The sequence below is a fragment of the Danio rerio genome, chromosome 16, assembly GCF_049306965.1.
Source record: "Danio rerio strain Tuebingen ecotype United States chromosome 16, GRCz12tu, whole genome shotgun sequence".
Taxonomy (NCBI): domain Eukaryota; kingdom Metazoa; phylum Chordata; class Actinopteri; order Cypriniformes; family Danionidae; genus Danio; species Danio rerio.
The window spans coordinates 16967614-16989885 of record NC_133191.1 but is presented as its reverse complement, the minus strand read 5'-3'; the positions used below and the strand labels follow the sequence as shown (position 1 = coordinate 16989885).

The following is a 22272-nucleotide window of genomic DNA, read 5'->3' as shown; positions in this document are numbered from 1 at the left end:
GTTAAATCGCTCAAATAAGGTTCATTGCTGACACAAACTCAAGATACTTTTACGTTTTATTCTACGACATAAAACACATCAGTTAAATCACCTTCTTGATTTATTTAATTGGTCTTTAAAAAGACGGTTGCTATCAAGTTGCTAAATGGGACTACAGACAGTGTCGGAGACATTAAACGTCATCGAGCTGATCTGTCTGGAACACAGCCTACTTGCGTCTGTTATCTAAGTAATTTTCATAAATAGCGTTTTATAATTTGTAGTATTTTTCTAATTGGGAACTCATATTGTGTGTAGATAATGCCTTCAATTGTAAAGACTATCAAGACAGATTCAGTTGTTGCTCCTTTATTTTAATTAAATGTTATTATGAAGATACCGCTTACCATAGATACTGCTTATCTCTTTCCTGCTCTCAATAATGCAAACGTTTGAATAAATGTGTTAAAATACATGCATCTTAACTGTCATTTTAACAAGATCAATTGATTTTTTGTTAGTTTGTTTTTTTCTCATTTTTTTTTTTTTTACTTCGTGACAAAAAAGAATATTGACTGTTGTGTGTGCATGATGTAACTTGCAGGCATATAGACTCACGCCTCATTTTTATCGTCTTTTACTAAGGTAAGGGAGCTGTGTGCATGCACGCAATACACTTATTTAAATATGTCTTATGATAATACTACTGTATGTAGGCACGTTTATACATAAAGTTTTAAAACTTTTACAACCGTAAAGCAAAACAAATGTATTTCCCACATGAAAACTATCCAAAAGGGACGTAGGTCTATGTGTTTTTGCATATTTATTTATTTATTTATTTATTTATTTATTTATTTATTTATTTATTTATACTATATATGGAGAAAGTAACTCTTTGTCGTGGACCATATTTCTAAAAATAAGCTTGAAAATTGTCTGTAGCAGGGTGGTGCTGACGTCACAGTCGAGTGCCCCGAAGACACTTTAGTCCGTTTATAGTCTTTTGTTAGCTTTTAAATTCTTGCATTTGCATTTAAGATTCAAAAGTGCTAAAAGTTGTATTTTGTGTGAGGATCATCCGGCTGGACAAAACGTTTAAGTGTGAATAACAGTGTTTGAAAACAGAGCTTATTGTTTGCATTATTCGAAAAGCTTATGGAAAAATTCTATAAGGATTTTATTGAGGGAACAGTTTAACGCTAGCAGCCGATTAGCCTACAAGGTGACGTCATAGTTCATCCACACTATTAGTACAGTATAAAACAAAAATCTATGGGAAGTCCCTATAAAGATAGTTGTACATGCATTATACATGTGTGATTGTGTGGTTCACCAGACAATTAAAATTTAGTAATACATATTACTGACTCTATAATAATAGGAATTGACAGAATGGCACTTCGAAACACTGACACTGTCATTAATATGAAAAACTGAACAATGACTAATCAATAATTTTTAATAATTGATGAACAAACTGATAATAATGACAATTGGAAGTAAATTGAGCCTCTATTATCTTTGTAGAACTGATCTACATGTACAAATAAGTGGTATATAAATAAAAGTGTTACTGACTTGTAATTTAAAAAACAGCAGGGTTTGTTCATTTGATCAAAGCATTTGTTCCTTACTGTCTTTCTTGCTCCACTTGTTCCTCCATGGATTCAATCTTAGCCTCCAGGGCGGCGACGCTGAGGCGATGTTTCCCCTTCACAGCTCCTTCCATCTCACTAAGGCGAGTCTTTAACTCTTTATTCTGCCTCTCCAGAGTCTCTCGTGCACTTTCACTCTTCTGCGCTAGTGTCCTCTCTCCAGATAACTGGACTGTAAGTGTTTCAATCTAACAAAACAAAACTGATTTAGAGGGCTCCCTCTTTGTGATTACATGAGATAGTTATGATAGTCAAGGTTTATTTAAAAACAGATAATGTGTGTGTGTGTTTGTGTTTGTGTGTGTGTGTTTCTTTGTACACCTGTAGGGTGCTCTTCCTCTGCCTCTCGGCTAATAGTTCAGCATTACTCTGTGCCTCTTCTAATTCTTCCTCCATCTGAGTGATTCTAGTTTCAAGGCGCCGCTTCTCATCAAATAGAGCAGATCTAAATGAAAAACAACATTAAAAGTTCACAATAAAAGTAAACATTAGGAATAATACTGGCATTTATATATTTGATTTTTTTTGGAAATTGACAGGATGTAAAGGTAGCTCTTCATTCTAAAATGTGGATATTATATGCATTACAAAGATTGTAAGCGATGTCTTTTTAAATGTTTTTAAAGTTTTATAAGCTGTTGTTGCAGTAACTATTTAATTAATTTAATTACATTTTTATTGTATTTTATTTTATTTTATTTTCATTTATTCATTTTCTTTTCGGCTTAGTCCCTTTATTAATCTGGGGTTGCCACAGCAGAATGAACCGCCAACTTATTCATTATTTTTTATATATATATATATATATATATATATATATATATATATATATATATATATATATATATATATATATATATATATATGGTATATATATATATATATATATATATATATATATATATATTTTTTTTTTTTTAGCGGATGCCCTTCCAGCTGCAACCCATCTCTAGGAAACATCCAAACACACTCATTCACACTCATACACTACGGGCAATTTAGCCCCCCCAATTCACCTGTAGCGCGTGTCTTTGGACTGTGGGGAAACGTGAACGCAGGGAGAACTCCAGAGAGAGATGCCAACTGACCAAGCCTTGGCTTGAACCAGCAACCTTCTTGCTGTGAGGCGACAGCACTACCTACTGCGCCACTGCGACGCCTTTTTTATTTTATTTTATTTTATTTTAAGATATTTCACTTTATTCCTGTGATGGCAAATTAAGTTTACAGACATTATTAATTGCAATCTTCAGTGCCTATATAGCTATACCTATATGGCATCATGACATGTGCCCTCGAATGATACCTATATAGAACCTGAGGCCATAATTTCAATATTTGGTATCACACCACAGTTCTTATGTTTTTAATAAAACTAAGATAAATGTGATTGCCTTTGCTATGCTTTTAGCTAGAAGGTTATTTCCTCCAACCATTAAGCAACGGCTCATGGAACTTCTACACCACCTGACTTTACAAAAAATAGGCTATACTGTAAAAGGTTGTACAAATATGTGTTTTTTTTCTCACCTGGCAACCTGTTTTAGATCACAAAGAAGATGGATCCCTCAGTTATTTTAGAAGAGTTGAAACCTTTCTATGTTATTTTTTTATTATTTTCTTTTTCCTTTTCTTTTCTTTTCTTTTATATATAAGAGTAAAATATGTTTTACTTAATATTCTTATTTATTTGTATTTTATTTTAATGTTATACATATATTTTTATAGAACCTAAATGTATACATGTGCGACAGTTTTTTTTGGTGTGAAAAAAAGAAAAGGTAAAAAAAGCTATTAGTACAGCATGTTTCATCTCTAACATGTTCAATAAAAATAGTTGTGAGAAAAGGATACTTTAGAAATAACTGTAGTTCTGATTTCTTACTCAAATAATATTGTATTATCAATATTGGCCCACAAACAATTGTGCTGATTAGTATAGTTGTGTTTTTTTTCTCGGAGTTGCTTAATGATTTATTTTTCTGTGTAAAAGAAAAACAATTATCTTAAACAGATACTGACTTTCCAGTTGCATTGTTGATGATTTCATCTGCCATTTCATCTCTTTCCTGCTGGGCTTGCCTCTTCTGCCTCTCAGAAACAGATAGATCCTGAAAAAACAACAGAGAATGGAAAGATAAAAATGAGGAAGAAGCTCACAGTTATATTGGGTTGCAATGACAGATTAACTCACCTCTGTCAGCTGCAATAGTTCTGCCTCCAATGTCTGCAGACGCTTTTCGCTGTCCTTTGATTGGGCAACAATCTCATCTCGAGCCAACTTGGTTTCGTCAAGCTCACGAATAAGCTCCTTCATCTGAGTCTTAAAAAACACACAGGAACACATCAAAATGTTCACATCAGGGATTTTCAACTGTCAGCCTGTTAGCAAAATCAGGTTCCTGAATAAATTATACACTGTAAAAAATTGCTGTTAAAAAACGGTCAGATTCTACGGTAAAATAATGTTTTTTCACTAAAACAGTAATATTCTGTTAAAAACAGTGCTTTCTGGGTAACATTTTTGTTTTTGAGAAAGAAACCAACTGCAGAAAACTGTGAGCTAACAGAGTTCAGATTCGATGTTTTGAAGTCTGTGTTTGAAATCACGCTTTGTGTCCTTGTTCACTATTTCATACACTAGTTAACTAATATAGTTCACCTGACAGTTTTAATGAACACTAATGAGTGAATTCAGACACTGATGAACACCTGCTGTTAATAATTACAATTACTGAAGAATACAAACAAGAAACACAAACAGTGACTTGAGTTACAACATTAAATAAAATCAAATAAAATAAAACAGCTTCAGTCTCAGCAGAGGATCATTAAACAACTCCACAAACAACAGCACTTATTACTGACTGATTTGACTTCCATACTATTCTCATTGAGATCCAACAGAAATTAAGGTGTTTTTTGTGTCCCCGTAATGGAGTGATTGGCTGATTTAGTTGGGCTCTTCACCCTTGAACTTATTAATTCAGACTCTCCAATTACTATAATAAAGAGTTAACAAAATGCTTGTATTATAGCAGTCAAGTTGGAAAGTCAATAAATAGAGAAATCTATTTGTCTGAAATTGGTTCTGATAAATGTTTTGTTATAAATCTGGAAGAAAGGCCTCATGCAATAGATTTTATGCTTAGTTGAAGGTATTAATTTAATTAATGAGAAGTGGAAACAGAAAAGATACCTCCGTAATTACTTAGCAGTTAAGAAATAGCATACCAAACAGCTCAGTTATGACAAATACACACTCAGACCTCATGAATCTGACCTTGTATCTCAACAATGGTAACATCTCAAATGTTTCATGCTGCAATGTATGCTGGGAGTGGCACGGTACAAATATCCCAGCATGCATTGCGGTATAAATAAATGTTGTATAATGGTCTAACAGTTTTCTTTATTTGTGTCTGATTCTGCTTTTGTTTATGTTTAGACTTTCAGTTGCCTGTTTGTGAGTTAAACTGTTAATTTTGTTAGTTGTCACCATTATTGAGGTTCATATGCTGATTATTGATGTCTGTTTGAGTGCGATTTACACCATAGAGCAGTGTTATTGTCCAATATATTCTTAAAAACTTCCAGAAATTATTGCCATATATAGATATATAATGTAAAACAATAGATTTAACATTGAATAGGAGCAGTAAATTTTATTATACTAAATGAGAACAGACTCTGCCATTTAATGGCAACATGAACATCACCAGATCTTATTTAGGTTTTTGGCTGGCTTGCCACAACAAAGGAGCTTTTTAAACAAAGTTCTTAACAATTGCAGCAGCCAAGATATATAAATGTTCAAAATGACAGGGCTAAGAGCCCAACTAAAGCAAACTCTGTTCTCCATGATGGTGACGTAAAACTTTAACTTTTTCTCAAGAAGAACTTTAGTAGATGTTATACAAAAATACATGTATTAAGTAATAAGTGTAGCTGGTGATGATGTTTGTAGAGTTGTTCAATCATCCACTGATCATTTAAATGATTTAATCATTTGTTGTTCTTCAGGTTATTTCATTATAAAGCTGTGACTAAAGTTTTGTATGTTCTGTTCTTGTTTTTTCCCTTCAGTATTTCTTCATTTGTTCATTGTTAATCCTAAATCATCATTTAATTAGTCAGTTAATTAATGAATTTACTTTAGCTTTGCTACATGTTTCTTGAACACTCAGTAGTGTGGACACTTCAATAAAAACTGAAGTATATGCTCTGGGGTTTAAAGGGTTAAAGGTGTGAGAGGTAAAAACACAGTGTAAAAATGTATTTTAACAGTAATATACTGTTAATTTAAACTACGGAAATAGACTGTAAAAAAACAGTAGATTGCTGGCAACCACAGCTGCCAGTAGATTACTGTTAAATCAAGGAAAAAACAGTATTTTACTGTAAAACCTGAAGCTAATTTCTTCTGTCTGTCACCGTTGTGGAGGAGAGTAGAGCCAGTGTATGAGTTAAAGATGAACAATGAACTGCTGATGTTATTCTGCATGTTTCTCTATTTAAAGACAGCGGCTGTTTAGTTGCTGATGCAGTCAGAATCTCTCTGGTGATTCCAGATTTACATGTATGTGTGCTGTTGTGAAAAATAAGACATTAGAGTTAAACCGATCTTTTCTAATTAACTAAAATAAGTTATCGTTATAAGTATGCTTGTAAGCATATATAGCACATTACTTCATAAACTCATTCAGCAGTTGACCAAGTTGAGGCAGTTGCTTTCAGTGAACAAAATGAGTTCACTTGAGTATTGTGTAAATCAATGTAGTCCATGTATTTTTACAGCAACATACTGTAAAATAACAGTACGTTGCTGGCAACTGCAGCTGCCAGTATTTTACTGTTTTTTAACGGGACAATTTTTAACAGTGTATGTACAAATCAACAATGTATGTGTAACACATGAATTCCAGCTGTAATGCTGCAAGTTTGTTTTTTTACCTTATCGTATTACTGAAAACTGTATTAAATCAAGTTAAAATTATTTTATTAGGTGTAGAAAGTTGAAGTACTTTTTATAGTTGGTTTAGGGGTTCACCTTTTTATATTATATGCATGATTATATAACGATTATTTAAACTGAAAAACCTGGAGACGTTTCATCTGGCGAAATGCTTCCTCTCTGCCCCGACTGGCTGCTTCCACCTGAGCCTCTGCCTCCTGCAGCTCTGTCTCCAGTTGTTTCTTAACAGTCAAAGCCTGAGCTCTTTGAGTCTTCTCCTCCTCAAGCATTGTTTCAAGCTCTCGTACCTGAACAAACAAATGAAGAAATGTAAGGAATCAAATATACACTGAATACAATACTTTTGCTGCTTGTTTAAACTGCTTATTTAAAATAAGTTGAAACAACACAATTCTTAAGGATTTTGGATGACAACTTATTTGTTTTATGTTCAATCCACTTAAATTTGTAAACACTGATTAAGTTAACTTTGTGTTGGAACAGCATGAAGGAATTGTGTGAAACCCTGCATTTTTTACAGTGTAGAGTAGGAGAGAAAGGAGATCTGAAATTCTTAAAACACACTCTAAAACCCAACAGTTACCTTTATCAAATGAAATGAGTGTAGTTAACTCAAAATTGACTGAAAGTTAATTCTACTCATTTGAAAAGAGTTTTGAACCCAGTGTTGAAGGTAATGAGTTAATTAAATGCATCATTACTTCAACTTAAATGGATTAAGTTCACATTACTCATATAGATGAGTTTTTTTTTTAACTCAAATGGTTTGTAGCAATCGGTTTCCTCAAATGGTTTGAGTTGCCTTAACTTACTGGGTTTTACAGTGATCAGTTGGTTTGAGTTCTCTTCATTTATTGGGTTTTACTGTGCTCAATTTTTTTCACTTAAATGGTTTGTTGCAATCGGTTTTCTCAAATGGTTTCAGTTACCTTAACTTATTGGATTTTACAGTGCATTATTTCAACCCATAACTCCTTCATTCTGCTGGAGATATTTACCTGCTTGTTGAGTGCCCTCCTCTTTTCTTCTCCTTTCTCCTCCTTAGTGCTGATCTCTCTTTCAAACTGAGCTCTAAGAGCCTGAAGTGTGACCTCCAATCTGAGGCGAGCGTTCTCTGCCTCTCCCAACTCATCTTCTAACTCCTGCGTTTGTTCTTTTAAAGACTGTGCTTCTGTTTCCAAAGCCCGCCGAGAACGCTCCAGCTCATGAACCTAAGAAGGCCAAATAATATAGGCAAAAATGGTAGAAAAAAATTATATACAGTCAAAACAATCATATTCTTAAGAAAATTCTGACTTAAAGTCTTTTTTCAAATGTAAATAATAAGCTATATATATATATATATATATATATATATATATATATATATATATATATATATATATATATATATATATATACACACACAGTATTTTTTAGTCTACAGAGCAAACCATTATTATACAAAAACTTGCCTAATTACCCTAACATGCCTAATTAACCTAATTAACCTAGTTAAGCCTTTAAATGTTATTTTAAGCTGTATAAAAGTGTCTTGAAAAATATCTATTTAAATATTATTTACTGTCATCATGGCAAAGATAAAATAAATCAGTTATTAGAGATGAGTTATTAAAACTATTATTATTAGAAATGTGTTGAAATTTTTTTCCCCTGAAACAGAATTTGGGACAAAAATAAACAGGAGGGCTATTCATTCAGGGGGGCTAATAATTCAATCATTCAATATTTTTATTTTACATTTTTTCCCACAATGATGCCTCTTGTACATCATCTTACTATCTTTTGGGAAACGCCTATGTAATTTTCGATCAAAAAAAATCTTAATGGTTGAATAAAAGTAACTATGTCAGAATTTGTCAGGGGTATGAATAATTTTGGGCTTGAATGTACATACTGATGAATCAATCAACTATTTTAGTCAAACAGTAGAGGACATGTTCATGAACTATGCAAGCAGTATGATAAAAAAAGCAACTTGTACATTTTTGCCGACATCATCTTGGGCATTGACTAGCTGCTCCATCTCCAGGCGAAGCTGCTTATTGGTTCTTTCCAGTTCATCTCTCTGCTCTGTTGCTTCCTGCAATGCTCTAGAGAGAGACAGGAAGCGCGTCTCTTTCTCTCGACTTTCTGCTTCAGCACGGTCACGTTCCTCCTGCAGCCGGGCACTCACTGCCTTCTCTTCGGCCAAACACTGAAGGTTAAAGGGTGAGTAATATTCAGAGATGCACTGCTTCACTATTAAACATACAAATATTAGTTTAACTATTCTTTAATATGGTGTTTCTCAATCACGTTCCAGGAGGACCACCAGCACTGCATGTTTTGGATGTCTCCGTTGTCACACCAATTAGAAGTCTTTTAGTCTCTGCTAATGAGCTGATGATCTAAATCAGGTGTGCTTGCTTAAGGTCACATGGAAAATGTGCAGAGCTGGTGGTCCTCCTGAAACATGGTTGAGAAACACTCCATCCATTCATCTATCCACTCTTCCATACAACAGTTGATTCGTCCATTCAGTCAATCAACCCATTACTCCACAAGTCAGTCCATCCATCCTTCCTGTCAATATGTCCATTTCTTCATTCAAACCTACTCGTTAATCCCTCTATTCACCTGTGCATACACTCAGCATACACTCGTTCAGCATAACTATCTATTCACCAGTTAATCTATCAACTAGTCTATCAACTATCTATCCACCCATACACCAGGCAATTTATACATTCATCTACACCAGTGGTTCATAAAGTGGGGGTTGGGACCTCCTGGGCTTGGGATAATGACAGGGGCTTACTTGGTGATATCTAAAAGTCAAATACATTTTATTAAATCATTAGAATTACTATATTTTAACCATAACCCACAAAAGATAAAATAATAGTTTTTTAGTAATAAAAACAACGACATGCAAATAAAAAGCCATTAGCCTTTAAATATTATTTTTGATAGCATTGGTGTGTTTACGTTAGATTAACAACACAGCAATAGTGTCAGCTGCAGCAGGACCTCCGAGGAATTTGGGGATCGCGAGTCACTGGCATTGTTTTTTTAGGGGTCACGGGCTGAGAAGTTTGGAAACCCCTGATCTACACTATATGTACTTATATAACTTAAACTTTTTTTAAAAATCCATAATTTTGTAAAGCTAAAATTTGTAAGAATTATTTATTGTTGTTTTAAACTTTAAAATGTACTTTATCCTAAATTAATGATAATTATTGTGGTAAATAAAAAAAAATACACTCCACATATTTTACAACAAAGTATAGTTTTGCTTTGAACCAACCTAAAAAATATTGTAATTTGTTACAGCTAAAATGATAAACTTTCCTCAAATTAAATTTAAAATGTTGAAAAAAATCATAAATTTGAAAATGTTGTTTAATATTAATCAAAATATTTATTCTGGCCAAGATTTATATATATATATATATATATATATATATATATATATATATATATATATATATATATATATATATATATATATATATATATATATATACAYATATATATATATATATATATATATATATATATATATATATATATATATATATATATATATATATATATATATATATATAAATCAAACTAATGTTATGCTATTTTAGTAATTTTAGTTTCATTTCCTAATCTGTATAGCAATAAATGTCATGCAAGATATTAATTAAAATTACATTAGAAATACATAAAACCTGAATAGCAATACTTTTTCATGTGGTCACATGACTGCTGGTTTTAAAAATACTACTTTGAGAAAAACTAAGGCTTTCATTTTTTTAGTTTTTTTTTTTTTTTGCTTTAAGGTAAGTTGATTAAAACAGGTTACAAAATACAAATACAAAAATGTACTTAGTGTAACTTTTTTTCAGTGAATCATCAACTAGTATCCATCTATCCATTCACCCAGCATCCATTTTTCAATGTAATCATCTCTTTGGTCCTATATCCTTCTATAATTTACCACCAACAGTCAGACTTTGTTTACATCTGTTTATTGTCTTTTCATATTACCGTCAACACTGCCAATTGTATATTGTTTTTTCTGTATTTTGCATTGTCTGGACCCAGGACCTAAGCTTTTTACTCATCATAGTGCACGCACTGCTAATGATGTGACAATAAAAGTGATTTGATTTGATTTGATTCAGTACAGCCATAGTCGATTGTCTTTACATCTATTCCATCCATCCACCAGTCAATCTATTTATACCTCCAACCATCTGTACAATCAATCAATCCATCCATACACTCACCAAACTGTCAATCCATTTGTCCATCAATCCAGTGAGTTCATCATCCGCCAGATTATCTGTACTTACAACCATTCATTCATTCATTTATTCATTCATTCATTCATTCATTCATTCATTCATTCATTCATTCATTCATTCATTCATTCATTCATTCACTCATTCATTCATTCATACACCCACCAGTTTGTCATTCCATCATCCATCCATTAAATCCATTTAATCCATGCATAAACCAAGTCGGTTTATCCAGCCATCCATTGAGTGAATTTGTCCATCTATCTACAAGTCAGTCTCTGCAGTAATACATTCATTCCTTCGTCCATTTATTTTGTTACATACCTGATCAAATTTCTTCTGTCTCTTCTCCAGAGCAGTGCAGTTCTGTCTCTCTCTCTGCAGAGCGATGGTCATGTCCTCTATCTCCTCTCTCAGCCGTTCTTTCTGTCTCTCTATGCGCTCTTTCTCCTCTTCTTTGGATTTCTCCCTCTGTACGGCATTCTCCAAATCTCTCTGCATCTTTCTCCTGGTCTCCTCCCCAGCCTCCACTGCTGAATTGACCTCCTCTGTCTGCCTCTTCAGATCAGCCAGCTACAAGGAGACATAACCATAATGCATCATGCAGTGCGTTAAAGACTGTTTAAACAGCAAAGGTGTTTTCCTGTTGTGTACATAAAATGATTGCATACCTGTTGTGTATGGTTCTGAATCTGGCGTGTAAGTTCCCTAGTCTTCTCCTCCTCCTCCTCTAATCTCTCCATCAGTCCAGCTTTCTCCTCCTCAAGAGCACGTACACGTGAACCAAGTGCCAACTTCTGCCGTGTCTCTTCCTGTAGTAGCTCCTAATAGATAAAACACACAAACACACTCATAAAATAGGCATGCTTAAGAGGCCTTTAATTTTACAGTCTCTAAGTAAAGCTTTAAAATAGAACAACAATCAGAGAGACCTGAGAACCTCTCTAGATGATTTAAATCCTGTTCATTCATCTAATGCAATGTTATAAAAGTGTTTCATCCAAAGAAGGTAAGTCCTATGAGCCTATTCAAACGTAGTGGAAGAGAGCAAATTAAAACACACAAGTTACCTGCACATCATGCAGTTGGCTCTCCAGGCTGCTGACCTCCTTATGAAGGCGGTGAGATTTGGAGTCAGATGAGGAGAGGGAGCTGGACAGAGACTCAAGCTCTGACTGAAAGGGAGAGACTTGAAAGTTAGGATGTTTTCATGATTCACTGGAATTGTTAAGTTCTTGTTTGAAACATTGGAAACCAATTGCTAGCTTGGACCAACAAACTATCAGTTTTGACCTGGCGATCATGTACCAAAAACACTATTGGCTTTACATGGTTATTCCAGATGCAGAACATCTACTATAAGTCCAACCCAGGCTCATTCAGAAGACGTACCTCTATATGCATTTGTGGAGAAATACATCCCAGAAGCTACGTTATTTTTGCAGTTTTTGTTTCCGTGAATCCACTAGAGGCTGCTGTGTTTATTTTTTGAGATCTCAAATTTCTCTCAAGAGTGCCATTCCCGGCTGCTGTTCTTGAGTGAATCCACCAGAGGACACTGTCGACTGACTGATTAATCGACTTACCAACCCTCCTCCTTCCCTAAACCCAACCAACAATGTTTTCAAAAGAACCGAATGACCCGCCCACCACCTCCCTAAACCCAACCAACAATTTTAACATGTTTTTTTTTTAGATTTTACTACATTCTTACCGTTATTTACTTGTTTTTTGTATTTTATTTTTTTGGATTCTGCTTTTGTCCTGCTTTCTGAATCGTTCCTAACCGGACTTGAAACCCATCGTTGTGGTCAACTCCTCTCTGTGTCTCAAGTCCACCGACATACATGGCGAGCTAACTGGACAAACTGGTAACAGTTGGAAAGTCGTCCATACAGAGGCACATGGTCAGCTGGTAAGCACGTAAAGGAACGGCGTCATACCGCTTTTATTTTAAAAATGAAATGCAGCCATACCTACTTCTGGCTACATAATTAGCGATTTCCTGAAATCCTTTTAGGATTATGATTTCAAAATGTTGCATAAGTCCAAATGTGTGGTGATATTGACAATGATGTAGCAATGTACTGAATGCTCAGCTCATAGCAGCTACATTGTGTTCAATTTATTTCTACTTGACCACCTTGACCTCGATTTATGAAAAGAAAAACTGTGAAAAGTCTTATACACAAATGTGAAATTCACAGTAACTACTAATTATTTGTCTTAACCAGAATAACACAATAATATGATAAAGGTGGATGTGAGCATAGTCATCGTTTCCAGCTCGCACTAAAAATGTGGTACCTCTTTTGTTCATCTGCTGTGTGTGCATCCTGTCATAAGATGTAACAAAAACTACTACTAAAAGGTAATAGTTTGATTAAGGTATCTACATCTGTATTTATATGAACTCATGCCAAGTTTGCCTTTTTGAAAATAATAAAATCTAATTATTAATTATTGTTATTAATCAAAAATCTCGTTTCAGGGTTTCTGCAGGTTTCACCAAGTAAAATTTAAGACTTTTTAAGAAATTTTAAGACTATTATGAATGAAATTTTGGACTTATACAGGGTTGAATGCTAAGGATTTTTTTAATAATAATATTTTTGTTTGAATATTTATTTAGAACTTTTTAAAAAAAATATCTATTCACAAACCCTATATCTAGGGCCACACAGAATCTGCGCACACATACATTTTTAGATCATCGAGTCTATTTTTTTAAAATGTGTGTAAAGTTATATTTATTCAGTTTTTAAATTAATTTCAGTAACATTATTGTCTAATATGAAAATGTTCACATGATTTATTTACATCACAGTTTAGTAACATTATCTTAAGTAATATTAAGCCTTTAGCAGATATATTACATGAAAGACTTGCTTTGCTTAACAAATAAGTGAATCTACTTGAGTTGCATTATAAACAATTAAATAAATAATGTAAAAATATATTTTTTATTTTATACATTAAGTTTTTATATATGATACTCCCCAAATCATCCTGCATAAACCTGCAGATTTTTACTAAATTCTGCGCAGAAAAAGCAAAAAATGTCAGCAGATTTTGTCTGGCCATACCTATAACCCTTACCAAGAATAGAACAAAAGATAGCTGTCAATGAGTTCAGTCTATAATGAAAATAATTTAATAATAAAAAAATTTAAGTCAGGTCAGTATCATCAGAAGTAAATAAATGGAGGACTTTTAGGCAAATGTTACTGTAAGTAAAGTAATAAATGCTATTTTAAAATAAAAGTTAAAAGTTTTATTGAAATTGGGATAATTGGTGATTGTATGGCTGTTAATGGCCATATTGGGTAGCTATAGACCTTTTCTTGGCTGCAGCATGGAGGGTGCCATAGAGACCAGCGTTTTCCAGTAGAATGATAAGAGCTTCCATTTACAGCGTTTACAATAGGTAATTTGCGCTCCGAAAATGGGTTTCAATAACGTTATGAGTAGATTATGGAGTGTTTTTATGACACACAACTTTGAAAGGTGTGTGTTAAAGCTGTTATAATCTGTCAGATGTGGTTCAAGCGCGAGAGAAAATCATTCTCCTAGTTCACGTGTCTGCCGTCAGAAATACAGTGTGTGTGTGTTTCCCCGGCCTGTCAGCTGTTAGCTCAGCAGCTCTTCAATACACACACACACAGGCAATACTTCACTGCATTATAGAGCAAACCAGATTACTGGCATGAAACTTAACAGGTATGTAAATGATGCAATTTATAAAAATGACCAATAAAAGTCTGTTACTGATACTCTGCTTGGTGGATTTGCATGTTGATTCTAATTGGGAACTGTTTATGTTTCATGTGGTTAGTTTGTGTGTAGTATTCACCAAGGTATGTTTTTTTCACTTATTTTCACTTTGTGACACTTATTAAATCTGTGTGTTAAGTGGGACAGCACTACATGTGTTTGTCAAACATTTTGGTGAATAACATTTGTTTGGGCTGGTTAAGTGTTTTAAAGAAAGAGAAAATGTTGACTTTAGCGATGAAAAGGGTTGATGCCATCTGAAACAAGGGGAAATTGCTTCACCGCAGCTGTTTTCCATTCTATCCTATTAGACGCAATTTTTAAATTATCAGTCCAGGAGGTGGTGCTGATCAACAGCAGTATTAGTTCAAAGATGTTAATAGCAGGTAAAATAGATTAAAACTATCATTTTGAGGCTGTCTAAATGTGACGTAATGTTTATACGCATCAGCTGCAGACCAGAAGTTCTTAGCATTTTCCCAGGGCATACGCGCAAAGCATAATGGGTAATTTTGCGTTCTAAGAAAAAGGCCTCTAGATGAACAAAGAAATTCAAAATTAATTATAATTAAAAAAGAGTTAAGACCTACAACACAATATTTTAGTAGATTTAAGACTTTAAGGCCTAAAATTTTGTTTTTGAGATGTAAAACATTTTAAGACATTTTAAGACCCTGCGGATACCCTATGTTTTCCATTTTACCTGGAGTTTACCAAGACGTTCCTCTCGCTCTTCTCTTTCTCTCTCTGCCTGCGAGAGGCGTGCGTTGAGTTCTTGCAACTGTCCTTCCGCTCTTTTTCTGCCCCTTTCGCTCTCCATCTTCCCTCCTTGTAATGTCTTCAGTTCAGCACTCAGATTCAAGCGCTCCTCCTCCAGAACAGCTTTTGCCTTCTCCAGTGACTGACGGGACTGCAGACATATACACACATCAAAGGTTGGCAACATACCAGTATAAACCTGGCTTCCCAGAGTAACAACCATTTGTAAACAAGATTCATTTGGTGTAAACCCTGAGACTCACTCTTTTGGCGTTGTCGAGTTGCTCCTGAAGTGAGTCTATAGCAGCGGTGTGTTTGATGCGGAGCTCTGACAGCTGGGCTTCATGACGACGAGTTTCTTCCTCTAAACATCTCTGAAGCTCTCCTAACTCAGCCTCACGACGAGACCTTAACGTTCACAAACACACTTAATCTGTGGTAACTCTACCCTTCTGAAAAGCAAGCATGCCAAATTGTATTGAAGGTGTTCTCCTAGTGTATTCTACATTTTTTAATCTATAAAAAGTACAGCTTAAATAATTATATTGTAATAATTCTTTGTCAGGCTTTAAAGAAATATTTTGATGTACTTAACTGGTTAATTGGGGCCTTTATTTTATTTTTATTTGTAAACAAATGACAGAATTTACTTAGCAAAATGTTTTTACAAAAGCTTTAATAGACAAAAATTATTATTATTTCAGTATTTCCATATTCTAAATACGATTAATTTAGGCTTTTATTTTATTTATTTTATGACAAAAGGGTAAATAAATTACAGAATTTACATGATTAGAATATTTAATTTATTCCATTTAAATAAAAAATTGACAGAAATTTAAATCATATTTCATGCACAGTTGAAATAACTGTGAAATAGCTTGTAACGTGCTTTATTCACAAAAGAATGGTAATGCATAGGGAACCACCTTAAATTAGATAAATTTGATTTATTGTCAGCTAATTATATTAAATAATATTATATTAATATTTAATAATTAGTAATATAAATTGTAATATTTAATAATTATTTACTAAATTGAGCTATAACACATGTTCATTTATTTATATTTAAAATTATATTCAGTTTACATTTAAATATATCAATTTTAATTACTGTATTTTTTTTTAGAATGTAGTTTTCTGTAATACTGTAAGTATCCTAAAATGTACCCTTTTCTGCAAGGGTGAGTAGGTGATCTGATATTTGATGTTTAATAATAGCGGAATGTAAACATTCTTGCTAAATACTGTTAAAGACCGTACACACCTGAGTTCTTGCTGAGCAGCAGTAGTGTCCAAAGTATCTTCCAGCTCAGTCCTCAAAGCTTCTAACTCCTCTCCAAGATCTCTTCTCTGTTTTTCAGCTCTTTCCCTCATCCCTCGTTCATTCTCCACCTCCTCTTTGAGCTCAGAGACCTGAGACATGGCCTCTCTCAGGGCTCTCTGAGCTTCTGTCCGACGTGCCCCCTCTTCTTCCAGCCTTAGGGAGAGAGTATTCAAGTGAATGCATGTGATGTTTAAGTTGTATTACTCAAGGTTCCTGCTCTCACTGTGTCCTAAAAATGTGAGGAATTGCCCTGCGATGTGATAAATGATATCTTTTCCATGTTAAAAAATCTGTGATGGCAGCGCACAACATTTTCTATTTTAGAAATGCTTTTTATTTCCATGATGTTGCGGCAGAACATCAGCATATACTACTATGACTCACCTCAGGTACAGATTAAGTACTTTATTCCATGTTAAATGCTACCAACGTGAGTTTACATCCAATTTTACGTGACATTTTTAGGGATACTACTGAAAGCAGCAGCATAGTTCACCTCAGATCTTAAAAATAAAATCACTAGCAGACGCCAGTTTGAAAATAAATGTCAGACCCATGATTTAGTGCAAACCAACAACTTTAGTAGTGCAGTAGTCTAATAATAGAGCTAAAGAGGTTTAATATGTATTAATTAGATCAAAAGCCTTTACCATTTAGTTGGGAGTGCAGTGGTTGGTATTTAGATGTTCTATTTCCTGACTTTCAGTGACTTAAGAGCAGATTTTCCATGACTTGAGCTGTCATATCTTAACCATTCTGCGACAGCTGAATTTAACGGTAAATTAAGCAGGGTGCAATATTTAGAGAAGTTATATTGACATTTACTAAGGAACATGTATCCTTTTCTATCAAGAACGCTGTTTAAATTCTTTTCCATCTGCATTGTTTTATATTAAATAACATATCTGCATATAGAAAGAGCTCGTCTGTTGTGCTATACCCAGCACAATTTATCATTTAAAATTAAACATGATTTCTTTAATGCTGTTATTAAAGAGATTTTAACAGTTGTTAATTTCATAATTTAAAGTCGCTTATCTGATATGATAGAGTCAGTTTTATTATGTTAAGAGGTAAGAAAATTCTCTTTTTGTCTTATTCTCTTTATATACATTACATGGACTAATTCTTCAGATCAAAAATGTAATGAACTAAGATATGTACATTTGTGTATTTTTCCTTTCAAAACAACACAAGAAATGCTACAAATACTGCCACAAATGTTATTTCTAATTTTTTATTTTGATAAAATTTGGCACCATTTTTTTAATTTTTGGTCGCAATAATTAGAAATGTTGGTAAATAGGAATTTTAAATCCCTGATATAAATGGGATGACTTTCTGGAATGCACCTTTTAAAGTTCCCTAGTATTCAAGAAAATCCATGACTTATGGAAACCATGATTAATTAACCCAGATTTATTATTGACTTTGTGAATACCTTGTCTGTAATGTGGTGATCTCTTTTTCTCTCTGGCTCAGGCTTCCTCTCAGCTCAGTGACGAGTAAGCTCATGTCAGATAGCTGCTCTTGAGCCTCCACTGCTTCTCCTTCCATTCGCCGCTTCCATTTCTCCTGTTCCAGACGACCCTGCTCTTCCCTTTTCAGACGCTCTAAAGAAGAAAATGTTATTTTATGTTATGTTTATAAGAGTCCACCTAACAATGAAAATGTTATTTGGTGTACTTATTACATCATGTGAAAAGCAAAAGATGGACTTCATTCTTTTCCATGCTGTGATGGTTCATACAGATCATGTCCGACAAAATACAAACCCTATTAGGGTGTACTCTCTCTACGCATGGCTACCTCCCCTTAGCACTCACGACCTGTTTATATATATACCTGTATTATAACAAAAATGAATTGCCTAATTAACCTTACTAGTTAACATTATTAACTTAATTGAGCCTTATTACACTTTAAGCTAAATAGTATATTGCAAATTAAGTAGTAAAATATGGGAAAAAATTGTTATCTTAAGATAATTCATTCATTCATTTTCTTTTCAGCTTAGTTACTTTATTAATCTGGGGTCGACACAACGGATGCCCTTCCAGCTGCAACCCATCACTGGGAAACACCCATACACACTCATTCACATACATACACTGCCAATTTAGCTCACCCAATTTACCTATAGCGCATGTAGCACCTGGAGGAAACCTACACGAACATGAGAGAACATGCAAACTCCATAAAGAAACGCCAACTGACCCAGCCGAGGCTCAAACCAGCGACCTTCTTCCTGTGAGGTGATCATGCTAACCACTGCACCACCGTGCTGCACCGTTTTAAAATTAAGTTCTAAAAATTATTATGTTTAAAATTGTAAATATTTGAAAAAAGAATTCAAATTCACAGGTGGACTAATATTATCTTCAATGTCTTTCTAATCAATTATGGTAAATTCAATGTGTCTGCTGAATAAAGTGACTGATAATGCCAAACAATAATACAAATACAGAATATCAGGATTCTGAATTGTGGTCAAACACAAAGCACACGTATAAAAATACAATGAATCACAAACACACTATTCATTTAATGAATACTTAAAGAGACAGCTGTTACCTTCTATATCAGCGATGACAGCTTCCTGCTTGTTTTTCAGCTTGTTGAGACTCTTCACCTTCTCCTCTTCCTCTGTGAGCTGATCTGTCACTTCATTCAGTCTTTCTTCCAGCTGTTTCTTCTCCTGAAAAAGGGAAAATCAAAGAGATTCATGACGAGCCACAGTAAAACTGCAGCTGCATACAGTTGAAGTAAGAATTATTAGCCCCCCATTTAAATTTGTTTTTCTTCATTAAATATTTACCAAATTGTGCTTAACAGAGCAAGGAAATTTTCACAGTATGTCAGATAATATTTTTTTCTTCTGGAAAAAGTCTTATTTGTTTTATTTCAACTAGAATGGAAGCAGTTTAAAAAATTTTAAACACCATTTTAAGGTCAACATCATTAGTCCCTTTAAGCTATATATTTTTTCGACAAACCATCATTATACAATAACTTGCCTAATTACCCTTACCTGCCTAGTTAACCTAATTAACCTAGTTAAGCATTTAAATGTCATTTTAAGCTGTAGAGAAGTGTTTTGAAAACTCAAAATATTATGTACTGTCATCATGGCAAAGCTAAAATAAATGAGTTATTAGTGATGAGTTATTAAAACTTTTATGTTTAGAAATGTGTTGAAAATAATCTTCTCTTGGTTAAACAGCAATTGGGAAAAAAAATAAACAGGGGTGCTAATAATTTAGGGGGGCTCATAATTCTGACTTGTTTATTTAGGCTAACACTCTTCTCTTGCTTACCTTGCTTAATCTGTCCCTCTGCTCAGCCAAAGTCAAGGTCTCTGCTTCCAGACTCTTCACTTTGCTTTCCAGGGTAACTTTCTCCAGCTGGAGGCGCTGACGTGTCCCTTCTTCCTCCTCTAGCTGTTCTTCAAGATCCTGAGAGAAAGAAACAGTGTTGTTGACAAAACTCTTGCTGGGTTCCATTCGGTAGGGTTCATCCCTATGCCCTAAACCATTTCGAGGGTCTCAAAGAGGAGTCCTCAAGTGTGTGACCTCAAACAACTTCCCTGCAAAAAGGATTATGGACCGAAGTGTCCATTAGTTCTATCCTCCAAAATACTTCAATCCAAATGGCCCTTCATAGTGGCCAGTTTTGAGCATTTTGGTTTGGAATGACTTGTTAATATGGCAGACCTGATTTATTTATTTTTTTGTCACTCAAAAGAGCCCTTCAGAGGGTGAAATATAGCATTTGGAATGTACCAACTTAGTGCATACCTGCATACTTGTTTGTTAGTTTTCTATCCTTATGTATTGCATGGCAGTTAAGTTTGTCCTACATGCAGCATACTTTCAAAATAAATAACTGTCATGATGACTTTATTTATTATTATATATATAAACACCTCTGTGTCAGCTTTGCTTTTAACTGATTTAATGTTATGATATTATAACATATACATTTGGTTTGCCATTAACCTATTTGTGTTTACAGTATTTAAATAGTCATAAATGTACAGTTCTATATACACAACCGATAAAGAGGTTGGGGTTAGTAAACTTCTTAAATGTTTTAAAATAAGCTTATTGTCACAATCATGAGCTATCTGTAAAGATTAAACTCACAGATCACATAGAACTACAAATCTGCTTGTATATGAATTACAAGTCCTGTCATGCAACACACACACACACCTGCACCAAGTCTCCACTGTTTACACTCACACAGCTGATGCTGCTCAAGTACTGATTACACATACATATATACGGCTCACTTTAAGACACTCATTGCTGAGTCTTGTTATACGGTTTGTGAACATTTCAACGCAGTTTCCTTTCCTTGACTTCTGTGTTTGAATCTTGCCTTGTTTGTTTACGTTGTCTGCTGCTTGCCTGTAATGACCACCGCCTGTTTTTTGACAATGACTTTGTTTCACTCCGCTTGCCTCTGTGTTGACCTTTGCCTGACAATCTGTTTAATTAACCTCCATTTCGATCTGTTCTCACCTATGTTCTCAGCATCCCACTTCACATTACACTTATCCTGCTCACCAAGTCTGCATTTATTTAATCAAAAACACGAAAATAATTGTAAAATTGTGAAATGTTATTGCACTATTTAAAATTAGTTTATAATTTAATTAAATCATTGATTTTAATGATGAATTTTCAGCTTCATAACTCCAGTCTTCAGTCACATGATCCTTCATAAATCACTGTAATATTAATTATTGTTGTTATTATTATTCATATTATTATTATTATTATTATTATTATTAATAATGGTAATAGTAATAAAAACAATAATGAGTGGACTAATACATTTATTTGAAAATACATACAATAAGTAATTAATACACATTTAATATATATTTAACAATGTAACATATTTTTTACATTTAATAAATGCTGTCTTTGGGAACAGAATAATTTTCTTTAAAAAAACATGGAAAAAAAAACCTTTGACCGGTAGTGTATGTACTGAATATTATTTTTAATATCTTTAACACTTCAGTTCGAGCAGCTTTTTTAAAATAATAGCAATAGTGCTATCACAATTAGAGTAATTTATTACTGAATACATATCTTTTTTAAAGGGATATTTTACTAAAGAGAAGATATTTAAAAAAATAAAAAATTAAAAACTGTAACCATTGAAAAAAGTTTTTACATAATATTCACAAATACTATTGAAATCAATGGTTACAGGTTTCCAACATTTTACAAAATAACTTATTTTTTGTTGAACAGAAAAACTTGACTAAATCGTGAGTAAATTTTTATTTTTGTGTGAACTATCCCTTTAAAGTAAACTATGCATACCATTCAACTATGGCTGCTAATTGCTTTTCTTAAATGAATGGGGAATGAAATGTAAAAAAAGCGGCTCTAAAGCTGTACCAGATGATGCAGTTACAAAACTAGCAGCCAATACTGGAGGCTGACACTGGAAGCACAAAAAATATGCACTTTTGTGATTTTATGTCCTTTCTGCTGT

General features: G+C 33.7%; 1 protein-coding gene across 11 annotated transcripts in view; it reads right to left on the bottom strand.

The window, feature by feature from the left end:
- The window catches only part of myh14 (myosin, heavy chain 14, non-muscle), a 93127-nt gene that overhangs the window by 13373 nt on the left and 57482 nt on the right, over positions 1 to 22272 (bottom strand). For all 11 annotated transcript variants that reach the window (XM_073925971.1, XM_073925974.1, XM_073925975.1 and 8 more), the window contains 16 exons: positions 20073 to 20210; positions 19330 to 19453; positions 18197 to 18368; positions 16696 to 16908; positions 15689 to 15833; positions 15370 to 15576; positions 11963 to 12067; positions 11564 to 11716; positions 11217 to 11465; positions 8597 to 8809; positions 7611 to 7823; positions 6738 to 6899; positions 3832 to 3960; positions 3660 to 3748; positions 1959 to 2082; positions 1617 to 1825 (listed from right to left, as the gene is read on the bottom strand). In XM_073925971.1, coding sequence (XP_073782072.1) covers positions 1617 to 1825; positions 1959 to 2082; positions 3660 to 3748; positions 3832 to 3960; positions 6738 to 6899; positions 7611 to 7823; positions 8597 to 8809; positions 11217 to 11465; positions 11564 to 11716; positions 11963 to 12067; positions 15370 to 15576; positions 15689 to 15833; positions 16696 to 16908; positions 18197 to 18368; positions 19330 to 19453; positions 20073 to 20210 — 2645 coding nt within the window. The remainder of the gene's footprint in view (positions 1 to 1616; positions 1826 to 1958; positions 2083 to 3659; positions 3749 to 3831; positions 3961 to 6737; positions 6900 to 7610; positions 7824 to 8596; positions 8810 to 11216; positions 11466 to 11563; positions 11717 to 11962; positions 12068 to 15369; positions 15577 to 15688; positions 15834 to 16695; positions 16909 to 18196; positions 18369 to 19329; positions 19454 to 20072; positions 20211 to 22272) is intronic.